Source organism: Rhinolophus ferrumequinum, chromosome 4 (genome assembly GCF_004115265.2).
Source record: "Rhinolophus ferrumequinum isolate MPI-CBG mRhiFer1 chromosome 4, mRhiFer1_v1.p, whole genome shotgun sequence".
In the NCBI taxonomy this organism is placed as follows: domain Eukaryota; kingdom Metazoa; phylum Chordata; class Mammalia; order Chiroptera; family Rhinolophidae; genus Rhinolophus; species Rhinolophus ferrumequinum.
The window spans coordinates 60015297-60031894 of NC_046287.1; the positions used below are offsets into that span (position 1 = coordinate 60015297).

Consider the following 16598-nt stretch of genomic DNA (forward strand, 5'->3'; position numbering starts at 1 on the left):
GGAGGTTTCTTCTGTTCTTTTATTTGGGACGTGTATCTTTGTTTCCCCATTCTGGCTGACTCTCTGTGTTTGCTTTGATGTACTAGGTAGATCCCCTAGAGTTCTTAGTTCTTGCTAGGTTATCTTATGTAGTATGTGTCCTTTATATTTGACTTGAACTACGTTGTTCTTCTCCTCTGTGTGTGCTCCAAAGGTGACTCTTGTGTTGTATATATTGTCCTGTTCAAGAAGATCTTTAATTGCTTTTTGCTTGTGAGTAGGTGGGGTTAACTCCTGGGCTGACTCGTTGTGAGACTTGGCTCTGCCCCCCGCAGGGCGTTCTGCTGCATGAGGGTTGACCACTTAAATGTGGTTTGGCCTCTATGGGCTCTAGTGCCTGCAGAGAATTCCCTCTGGGTGTGTGACTTGTAGGTCAAACCTGGTAGTACTCTGGTTTGGTCTGGAGTTGGCCTCTGGATATGTTGAATCTTGTGCCTCTTAAGGTGTGCCCTGGTAGGGCAGTTTCAGAACAAAGCAAATCACCAAGCACAACAGCAACAACAACAACAAAGAAAAAAATCAAATACATTCACATGTAAAAACACCCGATAACCCCCACTCGACACAGGCAAAGATATCAAAGATATAAAGACAAAGCAAAACAAAACAAAACAAAGCAAAACAAAAAGCAGTGCCGGTCTTGGCTTAAGCCCACCAAGTAATGTCCAGGTTGTCCTCTGCTGTACCAAAGAGCCCCCTGCTTCTTGCGCAGGTGGAGCCGTTCACCTGGTGCCCAGAGTGCCTTTGGGACTGTAGATTTAAATGCGTGGGCCTGAGGGGTCTGGATGATAGTTTTTACAAAGTCAGTGCAGTTTCTGCCCTTGCCTGCACATATGCACACTGAGAGTAGCCCCAACAGCCCCGTGTCCAGTACTCCTGAGTCTTAGGGCACTTCTTCCGTGTGTGTGTGTATATGGGGGGGGGGGTGGGGGCGGGAGATTTCTGAGCTGCTGAAAGCCCAGAGCTGCATCTGCCTTACTGCTGATCCCTGGGAGTGTCTCTGCAGTTGCACTTGCCCCGCCCTACGCAGGCCAGAAAGGGTGGGGGCTGGGGATGGAGGGGTCTTCTCTCTCCCAGCCCAGCTGAGCGTCACACTCTTCCCGCAGGCCAGAAAAGGTGGTGGCTGGGGGTGGAGGAGTCTCTTCTCTCCTAGCCCAGCCAAAATCACACTCTTCCCAGTCTCCTCCCTGGGTCAGGACTGCCTGTCAGGCTTCCCAGAGCCTGAGCACTAAGGCTCCTCTGTAATCTGACACTACTCCTCAGTTCAGGGGCCAGTTTAAGTCTCTGGAAGGGCGGGGGTAGGATTGGAAGAGCAGCGTGGGGGAGGGTCCCAGGTATGGAGTCTGTGTTCTTTGTCCGCCCCAGGGCCCACTGGCCGTGCTCCCGGAGGGAGAAATCAGCCGTGGGACACAGGGAAAGAGCCCACCTCCTGGTCTCTGTGCTCTCCGTTCCGCCCTGGGATCCCGTGCATGCCCGGAACTGCGGGTGCCCCCACGGTTTTTGCCGCCACCGGCTGAGACTCCGCCGCAGGTTGGGATTTCGCCGCCGCCGCTGGCAGGGCGTTTTCACTCCGCTCCCTTCCTTCCTTCCCCTGCTCGCCCAATTAGCGCACCTTCAAGTAATCCTTAGCTTCAAGTAATCCACGAGTCTCTTAGCTGTTCTGTGTGATGAGCAAAGAGTTCTTTGATGGGTTATAGGTCCCGTTTGTAATAAGATCCGGAGGAGAACTCAGAAAGTGCGTCCTGCTGCCGCCATTCCTATGACGTCACTCCTATTTACTTTCCATGTTGGTCAATTTTGTGTGTCAAATTGACTAGACTAAGGGATGCCAAGATTGCTGGTGAAATATTTCTGAGTGTGTCTGTAAGGGTGCTTCTACAAGAGATTAGCATTTGAACTGATAGACTGAGTAGATCTATCCTCAGAAGGTCTATCCTCGCTGGTTTGGGTGGTCACATTCCAATCCCTTGAGTGCCTGAATAGAACAAAAATGTGACGGAGAGGAATTTGCTCTCTGCTTGAGCTGGAACAGCTGTCTTCTTTGGGCCTTGGACATTAGCAATCCTGGTTCTTTGACCTTTGGACTCAGTCTGGAACTTACTGAGTTCCATTGGCTCCCTTGGTTCTCAGCTTTCCTGTGCCTCTGTCTTGCAAGAGGAAGATCATGGGACTTCTCAGCCTCCATAAGCATGTAAGCCAATCTCTCATAATGAGTCTCTTTCTGTATATCTATATCTATATATCTATATCATCTATCTATATACCAGGTGTGATCAAACAATACAGTGAATGTTTAAATTAAAAAAAAAATTATTACAGTAAAAGACACATTGCCACAAAATTGTCTGAATTTTCCTGGAAAAAGATGGATGAGTCAAAGTCAATGAACAATTGGGGCTTTGTAAGAGAAAGGTGGTTGGCTGGAGATACAGTAAGATCAAAACTGCAAATTCACTTTTTTTTATTGTTTATGCCAAATAAAAGACCCAAGAGAACAAATGGTAGTCTGTAACTCCATGTGTGGTTCTGAAAACCATTACGTTTGCTGCTCACAACTGATTTCGAATTAATACAGTCTCGATTTTACAGTCTCTTAAAAGTAGTTTTATCTAGTTAGATGTTTTATAAGTAATTAGAAGTATAGAGACTGACGAAAACCATTGTATTCATTTCTTAGGGCTGCCTCAACAAATGAAAATAAATTGGGAAGCTCAAAATAACGGAAACTTATTCTCTCACAATTCTGGAGGATAGAAATCAGAAATGAAGGTGTTTGTAAGGTTGATTCCTTCTGCAAGCTCTGAGGAAGAACCTGTTCTATATTAGCCTCCCGGTTCCTGGTGATTGCCCGCAAGGTCAGCCTCCATCTTCAGATGGTATTCGTCCTTGTGTGTCTGTGTCCAAACTTCCTTCTTCTTATAAGGACACCAGTCTTACTGCATTTAGAGTACACCCTCATACAGTATAACCTCATTTACCTTGACTGCATCTGTAAAGACTTTATTTCCAAATGACATCACACTCACAGGTTCCGAGTAAACATGATTTCTGAAGAGACACTGCTTAACCTAGTGGAAGTGTCGGGGGATTAATTTCACTGCTGTGTTAAGCTGTTTCCCCAACTCCATGTTTTCAGTGGACAGAAGTTCGCTGGACACTTCTGGCCTTTTCTCATTGACATTTAACATATGAGGAGTACCAATTCAACAGGTCCTTCATTTTACTTATGGCAGTTTAACCAAATAAAGCCTGAAGAAAGCCAGGTACAAAGGACTGTATTGTTCAGAAGCTGAACTTTAATCTGCCTTCCTGCAAACTGTCCCAGATCCTCTCTTGCTTCTATGCCCTGCTACTCTGAGATCGGAGAGAAAGGCTCCTGGGGGGCGGGGGACGGAGGTCTTCTTTCTGCTTTGGTTGACGTTTGGCATGAGTACTATACACTCATTTGTGGGTCTGTAGAATTTGCTTAATATGGTACAAAAATCCTTAAAGTTTTTATCCCATCATTAGTATTTTCTCTTGTTTTCCTGCACTACAGACATTTTCTTACTTTCTTCTTTTTCTTTGTGTTATTTTGGTCATGATAATGACTCTTTATGCGGCAGGAAAATAAATTCTCAGGTTTAGTTCGCCATCTTCGTAGACACTGGAGACAGTCTCTTACATCTCTTACATGGTTTCTAACCTTGTGACTACGTGTAGCAGGCATTCAATATGTTTATTTTTTAAATGAATTTTTCATTATAGACAATATATGTAAGTCGGTGAAAAGAATTTTGGAGAGTGAAAAACCTTTCTTGTATCTTTGAAATCACTTGGCACTCCAAATTGTAAGATTGAGACAAATGGAAAAGAGACTAATGAGAAGTATAAATATACATTGAACACTATTGTGATATATGAAAAGGCGTTTTCAAAAGTCATTTAGTCTTCACAACAATTCTGGGACCAGAATTTCTCTAATTTTATAAATAAAAAAGCAGAATTACAGAGGTTAAGTAAGTTGTTCAAGGTTATATAACTACTAAGTGATAAAACCATGATTCAAACTCAGGTCTTCCTGAATCAAAATCTGCGTTCTTCCTATTACACCTTCTGATTATTCCTGTGGGGTAATGTCAGTTCTCCTGGGACCAAGAAGTTTCACTGTTCCTTACAAACTCTTGGGAAACATTTCTCATCTTATCCTGTATGTATTTATAGGCTTATCAATTATTCCTGTAGAACCTGACAACCCTGATCCTATAACTCATAAATTCTCTTCATTCAGCTATTCTATGAGGCCCCCATGGTAAAACCAAGGTGGACTGACTCTTGGCAGAGGAGCACTGACCGCATGACCTGGAATGAGGACACCTGGAATTTCTATGCTTGTCTTTCCCCAGCTAGATCTCATCTGTCACCTTGTTTACAATTCCCAACCAGATTGCCTTCTTTCTTTAAATAACTAGTTGTGGAGTGCTTAATATGTTCCAGGAATTGTTTTGTGCAGGCTCTGGAAATTTTAGGGAAACACGTGTCAAATCAGGAATAAGTCATTCTGCTCTTGAGGAAAGGTGAGATAGTTTTGTCAATAAGCTCAGTGGCAATGAATTGGTGTCCCTAGGTCAATTGACCCTCTTTTACAATGCTGGGAAAGAAAAGTGGCATGAAGCTTTCAATCAGATGGTGAGAAGGGATTACAGCGTAAAAAAAAAAAGAAAAAAATATACATATACCTTGTTCACTTGAGCTCGAAGCTGGTGACTTTCAATCAAGTGAGGAAGTTTGTTGACAATTTCCATCCAAGGCCAATAATGATCTGGAAGTTCTTTCTGCATTCAAAGTAGAAACAACTCAGCATTTTAGACTTCTCTGAAGAGCAGCCTAAAAGTAGCTGCTTTCAGATCCCAATCTTCTGAGAAAATTCAGATCAATTCAGTTCAACAAATATTGAGATTTCACTGTACACTGGGCTCTGTGCTAAGCACTGCAAATATGCAGATGACTAAAATAACAATTCTTGTGCTTACGGAACATATGGTCTACTAAAGGAGAAAAAAAACATAATCAGATATATCCCCAAATAAAGTGTTCAATTACTGATGTGTGTATAAGCTTAAGAATTTGCACAGAGGAAGAAATTGTTAATTCTATCAACTGTTTTGGGGAATTAAAGGAGTGTGTTTGTAGAAATATGATAGTTGGGGCCAGTTTCAGAGTCTGAAATTAACTTTTCCATGTGGAAATTTGAAGATGGGAAGGCAGTAAAACAGAGGGGATAGTCGATAAACAGAGATAACTATACTTCTTGGGACTACACAAAATTCAGTGTTACTAGAATATAAAGTTCAAGAGAAAGGATGATGGAAGATGAGACTAGAAAATCAGTTCAAATGTGCTTTTTATAGAAAACATAAGAAGTTTTTTAATGTAAGTTGGCCCTACTACTGGATTTGAATTTTAGGAAGTTAATTTTGTTTGTAGGATTTTAAGACATTTAGTTAGATTAGAAAGCCTTTGAAATACTGCTTGGGGACTAAACTCAGACAATGACAATGAATTTGGAAAGGAGAAGGCATGTATCTAAAATGCATTTTGAAAGTAAAATTTAAATGATGAAATGATTAAATTTAGAGGTGGAGGCACTGAGGCAAAATGATTCCTAGCCCAATAGCATCCTTTATGTGCCTACTCTGGGCCCATTGTTCAGCCAAGTAGATCATAGCATGGATTTCAGTAACCCTGAGACTGTCCCAAGAAATGGCAAACTACACCTATTGCTGTAATTAAACTTTTATTTAAAAATAACCATGCTTATTTATTTATATCACTGCAACAAAACTGAGTAGTTGCAACAGAATCTATATGGTATACAAAGTTTAAGGTTATTTACTATTTGGCCCTTTAAAGAAAAAATTTGCCAACTCCTGATCTATCCTCTGTTCTGGGCCTCATTTTTTAGAGTACAATCTGTACAGCTGAATGTTGTGTCTCTGAGTTAAGAGATAGAGGAGATGAGGATGATTTCCATGTTTATGAATTAGGTGGCTGAATGAATTGGTGAGAACACAAATTGAAATAGAAATGCAGGTGGAAGTCAAAGAGAGGGTATACAGATTGTGAATTTCTTTTTAGATATATACAGCCTAAAATATCTGTAGACTGTTAAAATATGATTATATACTGGGAATTGAGTATACAGTTTGAAGTTCAGGAGAGCATTAATATTAGAAATATGCAACTGGGAAGCATAACTGTAGAAATGAGCACTGTGGTTAAAACCACAAGAATGTACAAAGTCATTTGGGAGAAGTTGCAAAGTGAAAAGAAAAGTTCAACACAGATCTTCACAGATCAACACACTGGGGCTTATTTGCAAGGCAGAAAGAGAAACTGAATCAAGCAATGCAGATCAAAAAGCAAGTCAGAAGAGAATTATCCTACAGAAGACATTGGAGGCTTTCACAGAAATAGGGATTCATCAGAAAGTCAAATGCATCATTATAAAGTGAAAGTAAAATTGTCCACTTGGAAAGAAACCAAAAACTAGGAAGTCACTAACACATACTAGTCTTTCAATATGTATGGCACTGGATTTTAGTTCAGGTTCCTGAAGCAGGGTTCACATTTTAGTGTGCTGAGGAAGTAAGAAAATAGAGACCAAAATGTAAATTACTTTTTCAGAAGAACCCTAAACCATTAGCAAAGGAGAAATTTGTGTTTCAGAGCTATCTCCATTCAAGAATGACAAACTTAAGACATTTATAGTCTGATACCGTAAGAGGGAGAGATTAAAAAGCAGAGTTGAGAACGCTAGCAAGAATCAAGACAGATGTATCATAACCTGACTGAACTGGTAACTTGGTTTTTTTGTCTCATTTATATGATGCATACATATGTTTTATGAACAAAAATTGAATGTAGTTACAGAGACAATGGCATATAATCTTCACAAAAGAAAATCAAAGATGCAAAGTCATAATATTCAGAAGGTCTTTTAAAGTGGGTTTGAAGAAAAGAACTTGTAACTAAATCATTACCTCTGTCCTTCCTATTTTGATTCCTGGATAAGGAATCCTATCCTGAGAGTTACGTTAAGCCTCCTGGATTTCTGCTTCCTGACATGGAAATTCTTAAATACTACATTTTGCCTCAATCTAGGCTGCACTCTAGTCTTGTATATTTACTTTTTATTTCCCCTTAGATTGCTAGAGGAATCTTTCCTGTCTTCTTTTTTATCCTCTCACTTCTTTAAAAATTCCTAATGTTTGGAATTCTGTATCACATCACAGACACAAGAAAACTATGAGCTGTGAGATCCTCTGGGCTTCAAGTGTGGTCCCCAGTTCAAAGACTTCATCCTTACTTGGGAACTTGTTAGAAATGCAAATTCTGGGGCCCTACCACAGACCTACTGAGTCAGAAACTCTGGAGGAGGCTCAACAGTATGCATTTTAGCAAGCCCTATAGGTGAAGCTGATGCACCCAAAAGTTTGAAAACCACAAATGTGGGAACCTTAAAAGTGATGAACAGGGGGCAGAAGGATTTAAAGATATTTCACAATTCATTAAAAATGAAAAAGGAAGACCTTTTGGCTTTTCCTCTAGACACTGAAGAATGTATTGAATTATGTAAATTACCTTTTGATTGCCAGACTTTATTTTTTAAAGTTACAGTGTGGGAGACAGGATCAGCTGATGAGTTTTTTACTACATAACGTACATTTTGATGTCAGTTACTATATATACCAAGGGTACCAAAAAATTGTATGCAAGTGGACACTTTGGTTAACGTTGCTCAAGCAATAGTTCGCTGTAATCAGAAGTATCTGGACGCTGATGGTAATCACTTTGAGCACCTCTTGTAATTGCAGAAGTCAAATGTGACTTGTATTCATCTTTTGTTATTGGTATATATTGAATATTAAAACTGAATTTTAATACAGCTTTCCTTTCTTAAAATGTGTATACATATATTTTTTGGCACCCTCTGTATATCACTTTTGTTTTAAAACCTGTATACTATTATAAAATTCTATTAATAAATATTACTAATTGCATATAATTTTTCATTATTATTAAAAAGTTCTGAAACAATTATCCTTATATGTGTATTTTTAGATGTTTTCTCATTACTAATATAAATTTCTCAAAGTAGATTTGCTGCACTAAAAATTCTGCACATGAAAGGTTTAAACACTACTTCTTGCTCTTACAGAAAAATTACATGAATTTATAATTGCATTTATAATGTGTTTTATATATAAAGGGAGTATCAGTTTATCTATGATTCTAGCAACATTGAACATTACCAAATTTTTTTGTTTGGTCATTTTTAAAGATTTGATATGTATGGTATTATTTGGATTAAAATTCTGTAATTATTAGTAATTACAGAATTTATAATTAATAATATTTAACAAATAGGAAAATCACCATCCAAGAAACATACCTTTCTCAGATATGATGATTAAAATAATGCAATCAATATCTGTGGCCAGACAGTCAAAAAGCACAAAATTTGCAAGATGGATAGTAAAAGTAACCTAATTCCCATCTTCCCACTTAGCAATGTTGAAAGTTTCGTGTGCGGTTTTCCAGAAATTTTTATGCTATCATTCTATTGTTTAAACATTTCTATGGTTATCAGTGAGTTTGAATGTCTTTCGTATGTTTTGGTCTTTGCGTTTTATGTGCCTGTGTGAAATAACCATTTATAACAGGGTAGCTAAATAAACCAATATTTTCACTTACACTTCTGGGTTTTAAAACACATTTAGGAAGTTATTCCCATTCCGACATTATTTCTTTTAGAGTACTTCTCATTTTATTGTTGATGCTTGCATTTGTATTGTACATGTTATGACTTAGCACATATTATCTCATTATTTCCCTTTTGAAATAGAGGAAATTAAAGCTCAGAGAAGTTGGATGACTTTTCTGATAATACACATCTGGTCAGTGTCTAGGTCAAATGTCTTCTGACTGAAAGTTCAGTGTACTTTCCAAAACCTCTTCGGAATAAACACACAGAGAATGGTGGGCATGGGGACAGGGTGGATAGAGGGTTGGTACAAGAGGATAGGAAATTGAAAGACATTTACATACTTTTCTTGCACTCATTCCAATAATCAGAAGGCCGAGAAGTGGGATGGACAAAAATAATAAAATATTTGGTTTTCTTTTCTTTATAAAAACCAACTTTCCATTTTATATTATTGTTTCTACACTTTTTATCTGTCAAAATACAATTTTCAAAAACGTTTTTTAAAAATTACTCATGCCAATATAAAATGTTTAAAAATTACTCATGCCAATATTAAAATGTATGTCCAAAATATATTTAGCTCATTAATGAGGAAACAGCAGGATGGTAAAGTTGTTTCAAAAGGACTTGATAAACTGAATGTTTACAGAATTTTGAAAAAAGAATGTTGAAATCAAATTTCTAGGTTAAACACATACGGGGTCTGCGACTTACATCACAGAAATGGCGGGGTGAGGTGAGCCTCTTGAAATTTTGCCTGGAATTTACAACCAATTGAACAGCTGTAACTCTACAAAGGACTCCCTGCACAGCACACAGGTAAAACTAAGGGATACGCAATGAAATGATTTAAAGGTGGGCAAATTGGGTGAGTGGGGTGGTGGGGGTAGGAGGGTAGGGGAAAGTGTTGAGACGTGGGCTGCTCATGGGCTGCAGGTCGCAGGCTGGAGCTCAGAGCTCCAAGCTCCAAGCTCCAAGCTCCCTGCATTCCAGAGCTACAGCAGTCATGGGACAGAGAAGAATCTGGACTGCTAATACTCCTCTTATGGCCCACAGTCCCTCCTGAGGGATCAGCATATAACACAGCTGAACCCAACGTTCACAGCAGAGATCCCAGAGCAAAGATTGAGGGGAGAAGGGTCAGAACGGTGCTTTAAGCCCTCACTGTCAAGCAGAGGACAGAAGACAGGCACAGAGCCTGACCAACCGCTCCCTGTTCTAGAAGAAGAATGGTAGCAGTGTGAGACCAAAAAACCAACATATTTACAGTTCTGAGAACTGTAAACAGCCCTGCATACACAGACTCACAGCCCAACTAATTCTGGCGCAAGATAAGGAACCTTAGGTTCAAGAATAACTGTGCCAGTAGTCGCCCCCATTGCTCAGAATTACCTCTCACAACCCACCCCACCCCTGCCGCCACCTGTCTGGGTGGATGCCTGCAGGGGTAAACAGAGTCTCAGAAACACACAGGCTCTGAATCTGGGTGCAGGAAGAGCTTTGGGATGCAGAAGCTTTCCACAAACCCCCGTGGAGGCAGTGCCCTGAGACCCAGGTGATCTGCTCTCAGAGGAAAAGCCCACCTTCCAGGGAACCTCCCCATCATGTGAGAAGCTAGAATGGTGCAAGAGAAAAATATAACACTACAGCATTAAAGAGAATAAAAGGCTGCAATGGGAGAGAAAACAACAACAACAACAACAACAACAACAACAACAACAACAAAATATTCCACCAACACCTACTGGAAAGCAAAAGAAAGACCTCTTCCTATCAACCTGATGCAGAACCCACTCCTATAAATGCCTAGGAAGAGAAATCATAATTCATTAATTGCCATGAATAACCAAGGTAATAAGGCAGCTCAGAAAGAAAATGAAAAGTCTCCAGAAAATGAATTTAAAGACATGGAAATATGTGACTTCAATGACAGAGAATTCAAGGTTGCAGTTCTAAAAAAAAAATCTCAATGATATGCAAGAAAACACAGATAGGTAGTTTAATGAGCTCATAAATACAATCAAAGAACAAAATGAACATTTTACCAAAGAGATTGAAATTTTAAAAAAGAACCTAACAGAATTTCTGGATATTAAGAACTCAATAAAAGAAAATGAAGAATGAAATAGCCAGCTTAGGTAATAGAGCTGATGAGATGGAGGAAAGAATCAGTGACACTGAAGACAGAAATCTGGAAATGACAGATGGAAGAAGAGAGAGACTTGAGAGTTAAAAGAAATAAAAGATCTCCACAAGAACTTTCTGACTTCATTAGAAAGAGCAACATAAGAATAATGGTCATACAAGAAGGAGAAGAAAGGGAGAAAGGGACAGAGAGTATATTCAAACAAATAGTCGACGAGAACTTCCCAAATTTGGGAAAGAACTGTATCCTCAAATCCAAGAAGCAAATAGAACACCTAATTACCTCAACCACAACAGGCCTTCTCCAAGGCACATTGTATTGAAGCTGTCAAAAATCAATGACAAAGAAAGAATCCTCAGGACAGCCAGGGAAAAGAAGATGGTAACCTATAAAGGAAAGCCCATTAGGTTGTCATCAGATTTTTCAGCAGAAACTCTACAAGCCAGGAGGGAATGGACTCAAATATTCAAATTATTGAAAGAGAAATTATGAGCCAAGAATAATATAGCAAAGATACCCTTTAGATATGAAGAAGGAATAAAGACTTTTCCAGACATACAGAAACTGAGGGAATTTTCTAATACACAACCTGCACCACAAGAAATATTGAAGAATGCAATTTGACCTGAAATAAAAAGCAAAAGAATACAAAACCATGAGTAGTATTATGAACAGACAGGCAGAAGCAGGAAATGAAAGCCTTAAACCGAATAGGACACTATACACTTAAACATAACATACAGGGTAAAGAAGGAAAAAAACACTTAAAAAAAAAAAAGAGGAAAAAGACCACTTGCTATTGCAGTGCAGAAATCAACTCACAGCATAAACAGAGATAATTTGTGACAACAGAAACATAAAAGGGGAGAGAGTAAAGATCTGAACTGGAAAAAAGGAATGGAGAAAGGCAGCATGCTGAAGAAAATGCAATACTCTAAATATGAAACTTTCTTTTACATAAACTTAATGGTAAACACTCAAAAAAAAAAAATCCAGAACTGAAATATATAACACAGAAAAAGAAGAAACAGAGGAGAAAATCATAGAATATACCACACTGAAATAGCAGACAGCAACAAAAAGGCAAAGAAACAGTGGAGACACCGTCCTACCAGAAAATCAAAGATAGAATGATAGGAAATCCTCATATATCAATAATCACCCTAAATGTAAATGGATTGAATTCACCAATAAAAATGCACAGTAGCAGATTGGATCAAAAAACTAATCCCAACCATATGCTGCCTCCAAGAGACACATCTCAGCTACAAGGACAAATATAGACTCAAAGTGAAAGGGTGGAAATTGACACTCCAAGCAGATTGTATTCAGAGAAAATCAGGTGTAGCTATACTTATATCAGATGAAACAGATTTCAGGACACAAAAAGGTAACAAGAGACAAAGATGGACATTTCATAATGATAAAGGGGAATATACAACAGGAAGACATAACGGTTATCAATATTTATGCCCCCAATCAGGGAACACTGAAATATACAAAGCAACTGCAAACAAAACTAAAGGGAAAAATTGACCAAAACACAATTATAGTAGGAGACCTAAATATATCATTGACAGCTATGGATATATCATCCAAACAGTAAATAAATAAAGAAATATCAGCCTTAAATGATGCATTAGATGAAATGGACATAACTGATATTTATAGAGCATTTCATCCTAGACCATCAGTCTATACATTCTTTTCTAGTGTATATGGAACATTCTCAAGGGTAGACCATATACTGGGACATAAAACTAGCCTCAGCAAATTTAAGAAGATTGAAATCATACCAAACATATTCTCTGATCACAAGGCTTTGAAATTGGATATCAACTATAAAAAAAACAAGTCAGGAAAAAACATAAATGTGTGGAGATTAAACAACATTTAAAGAATGACTGGGTCAAAAAAGAAGAGGAGAGAACAAAAGATGCATTGAAACAAATAAGAATGAAAATACAGCCTAGCAAATTATTGGGATGCAACGAAAGCAGTATTAAGAGGGAAATTTATATCATTACAGGCCTGTCTCAAGAAAGAAGAAAAATCCCAGATAAATAACCTCACATTACACCTTGAAGAACTCAAAAAAGAAGAATAAATGAACCCAAAGTCAGCAGAAGGAAGGAAATTATAAAAATCAGAGCAGAACTAAATGAAAGAGAGAACAAAAAGACAATAGAGAAAATTAACGCACCTGAAATCTATGTAATTTTACTAACAATTATCACCCCAATTAACTTTAATTTAAAAAAAGAGAAAGAAAGAATAGAATGCCAGAAAAATTGAGAGAATAGTAAATAAGGTGAGGGTAATTTGACTCTTCTAGAGAGATAGAGCAAATGGTTGGAGATTAGAATGAAAGGGTTTTAGGGAAAGGGAAAGGGTTTTAAACAATGGTTCTCAAAATTAGCTAGTGATTACTAGTTATTTTTAGGACAAGATAGGGAATTTTTGTGCAAATCACTTAGTTTGAATTAAAACACTGAGGGTAGAATAGTCACAGAAGTTTTATATATCAGTTTTATTTACAAAGAGGAAATTGAAATTAACCAAAATGTTTAATGCCATTTAAGTTTCAGTGTTATATCATATCAGTGGGATTTAATGCAACCATTGGAATTGTTTTATTAAGGATAATTAATTTCAGGCAAAGGTTTATTTTATAGTATTGAGCTAAAAATGTAGAATATAGGTTTGGATATTTAATAGAATTGCAACCTTACAACTTTGCAAACACACACACACACACACACACACACACACACACACACACACACACACCCAGGCATACAGTCTTATACACACTCTTAGATTAATTGTCTCCAAACACCAAAGGTATTTTGATTTAGTGGTGGAGTTATGAATAATGAATTTCACAGTTTTAAACATTTCCAATTTTTATTAAATATACTTAGTAATTTAGTAATGAAATAACCACTGTTATAATACTTTTTCATAAAAATATTGTGGCTAATGTTTAGCCACCATGCCTCAGTGGTCTTCTAATTTCTAAAGATTAATAATAAACTAAATAATCAGTAAAGAAAAATGTGAAGTGAGGTTTCAAACAGTGGATTATCGATTTATGTGACTCATTCATCCTTGAGATTACCTATAATTGAAAGATTTTTTATCAATAATAGGGCCATAAGCTTTATTAAAGGCAGTTAGGTAATATTTATGATAATCATATGTCTCAAAATCAAATGAAGACACATACTGTGATAAATATTGGCATACTTATAGTATGAAATGGAATAAAATATTCTATTCCAAATTGCTCATGATTTAGAAAAACTGGTCGGTATGGTCCTCACTTATCCTGTTGTCAATAAGATCCAGTGCTGGGGCTGTCCTAGTGTTTAGTTCTAGACTCAAACTAGAGTGTCAGAATTATAAGGGGCTTTAGGAAGTAGTCATATCCCCCTTTCACTGCTTCCTTACTTTGATACTCATAGCATGTCCCTGAAGTATCATCCTCACATAAGAAAAATAAGGTTCAAAGAGATTAAATATGGCTTGTTAGTTTTAAAACTGACAAGAGATTTAGCTGGAACTCAAACTCAAATCAGCATGACTATTATAGAGTCTGCCTATGCCATTAATCAGAATTTGTCATATTGACTATCTACTATATATTTCTCAGCTAAATTAATGTATAAAATTGTCTTAAAGGAAAGATTCTCATGAGTCTCAGAGAATAATTTCCCAAGGATCTAAAGACCACCGTTGAAAAAAAAATGTGGAAAAAATAACTAAAATTTTATGGAAGTGTCTTTCAATTGCCAAGTTATCACTGAAACATAGATTTTTGTTTTTCTATCTAGCCAGATTTTTGTATTTCTTAGTACTTATGCATTCTCAAGAATATGTCTTTGCTACTCTTCTCTGTCCCCACTCCACAGTCCATAGTTTCATAGAACATCAGACTATACATTCTTTTCTAGTGTATATAGAACATTCTCAAGGGTGGACCATATACTGGGACATAAAAATACTAGTTCATCCGTTTAAATTTATACAGAAGATAAGACTCCTTTCCCTCTTAACTGTGGTTTCATAATTACTGTTGGCACATATGAAAACCAAGGCTGGAGCCCGAGCTCAAGTGCACTAACTTAGTTGCCTAACCTTTGCTCATACTGTGTCTCATATTCTAGCTTTCCTCTGACTTCAAAGCTACAACTTAACAGCATAGGAAGTGACTTGTCTTCAAAATATTGATGTCATATTGGTGAACATGAGTTAACATTATGATGACAAAACTCGTGAATTATATTGAACTGTGTCACGTGTCTCTTTGACCATTTTATATTTTGCATCCTCTCTTTTCATTGTCCTTCACCCTCCCTTGGTCAGGTTTGGTAATTTCAGGACAAGACAATGTTTTAGCTTTCATTGCCCAGGTATCTCCCTCCCCTGTAACCCTTTATCTTTTTACCTCACTCCCTGTAGTGGGTTGAATGGTGCTGTTCCATACCACACTCCCTCCGCTGCCCTTACCACCCCCTCAAAAGAAAATAGATATGTCTACTTGGAAACTGTGAATGTAACCTTATTTGGAAAAAGCGTCTTTGCTGATGTAATTTAATTAATGATCACAAGACAAGATCATCTTGGATTAGAGTGGATCCAAAGAAAAGGGTCCTTATAAGAAAAGACATAGACAAGAGGGGAGCAAACACAGACACAGGGAAGGTCATGTGCATATGGAGGCAGAGAGTGGAGTCATTCTACCACATCAGCCATGAGAAGATGGCCCAGAAGGATTCTCCCCTAGAGCCTTTGGAGCGAGAGTGGGCCTGCCAACAGCCTGATTTCAGACTTTTGACTTCCAGAACCCTGAGAGAATAAATTTCTGCTGTTTCAAGCCATCAAAACTGTGGTAATTTCTTACACTAGCCTGAGGAAACTAAGACACTTCTTGAGCCTCCTTTTGACTAAAAGTAGCAGATATGTATTTTCCTATGCCCAATTTTTTCATCCTTTCTTAGGCTCTGTCATCTCACCTCTCTCCATGGCAATTATTTTGCTATTCTTCCTTCTATGCAGCTGGAGTCCACTGCTTCTATCAAATGCTTTAAATTTCTACAGGACAGTATATATGTATTTATTTTTTTCCTAAATGGTTGCTTGATCACTATAAAGAATAAAGGTCCTCACATCCCCATGAATATTTGTACCAGTCCTTTTCTTCTGCTCCATGGTACATTTAACATTTCCCCTTTCCTTTGTTTTTGTATCTGAACTACTTTCAAGCACTTCAAGTTTCTCATAGCCATGTCCTCTTTATTTCTACAGCCAGCCTCTTAAGTGGAGACTCTGCCCCCAACCTCTCATCTGGAGTTGCACTGTCCTGTATGTATTCTGCGTTTTTAAAATACTGAGCCACTTAGGCTAGAGATTCTGAATTAACTGTTTAGGATGAGGCTCTGGTGTCAGTATTTTTTAAAGCTCCCCAACTCTTTGTGGTGTGCAGTTCAAGAACCACTGCTCTCATTGACCCCGCACTTAACATTCTGCTAGGAAAATATTCAAATGCCGATTCCATCATGTCATTTACCGGACATGTTGAAATTTGAGTTCCTGAGCCTAACTTTCAAGGTCTCTCAGTTCTACTCCAATCTAATCTCCTACTATAATCTCCTTGGTCCC

At 37.9% G+C, this 16598-nt stretch overlaps 1 protein-coding gene across 1 annotated transcript in view; it reads right to left on the reverse strand.

The window, feature by feature from the left end:
- Nucleotides 1-16598, reverse strand: part of IDO2 (indoleamine 2,3-dioxygenase 2) — a 49694-nt gene that overhangs the window by 30448 nt on the left and 2648 nt on the right. Inside the window, exon 2 of the mRNA XM_033105166.1 lies at nt 4758-4853. Within this exon, the coding sequence (XP_032961057.1) occupies nt 4758-4853 (96 nt within the window). The remainder of the gene's footprint in view (nt 1-4757; nt 4854-16598) is intronic.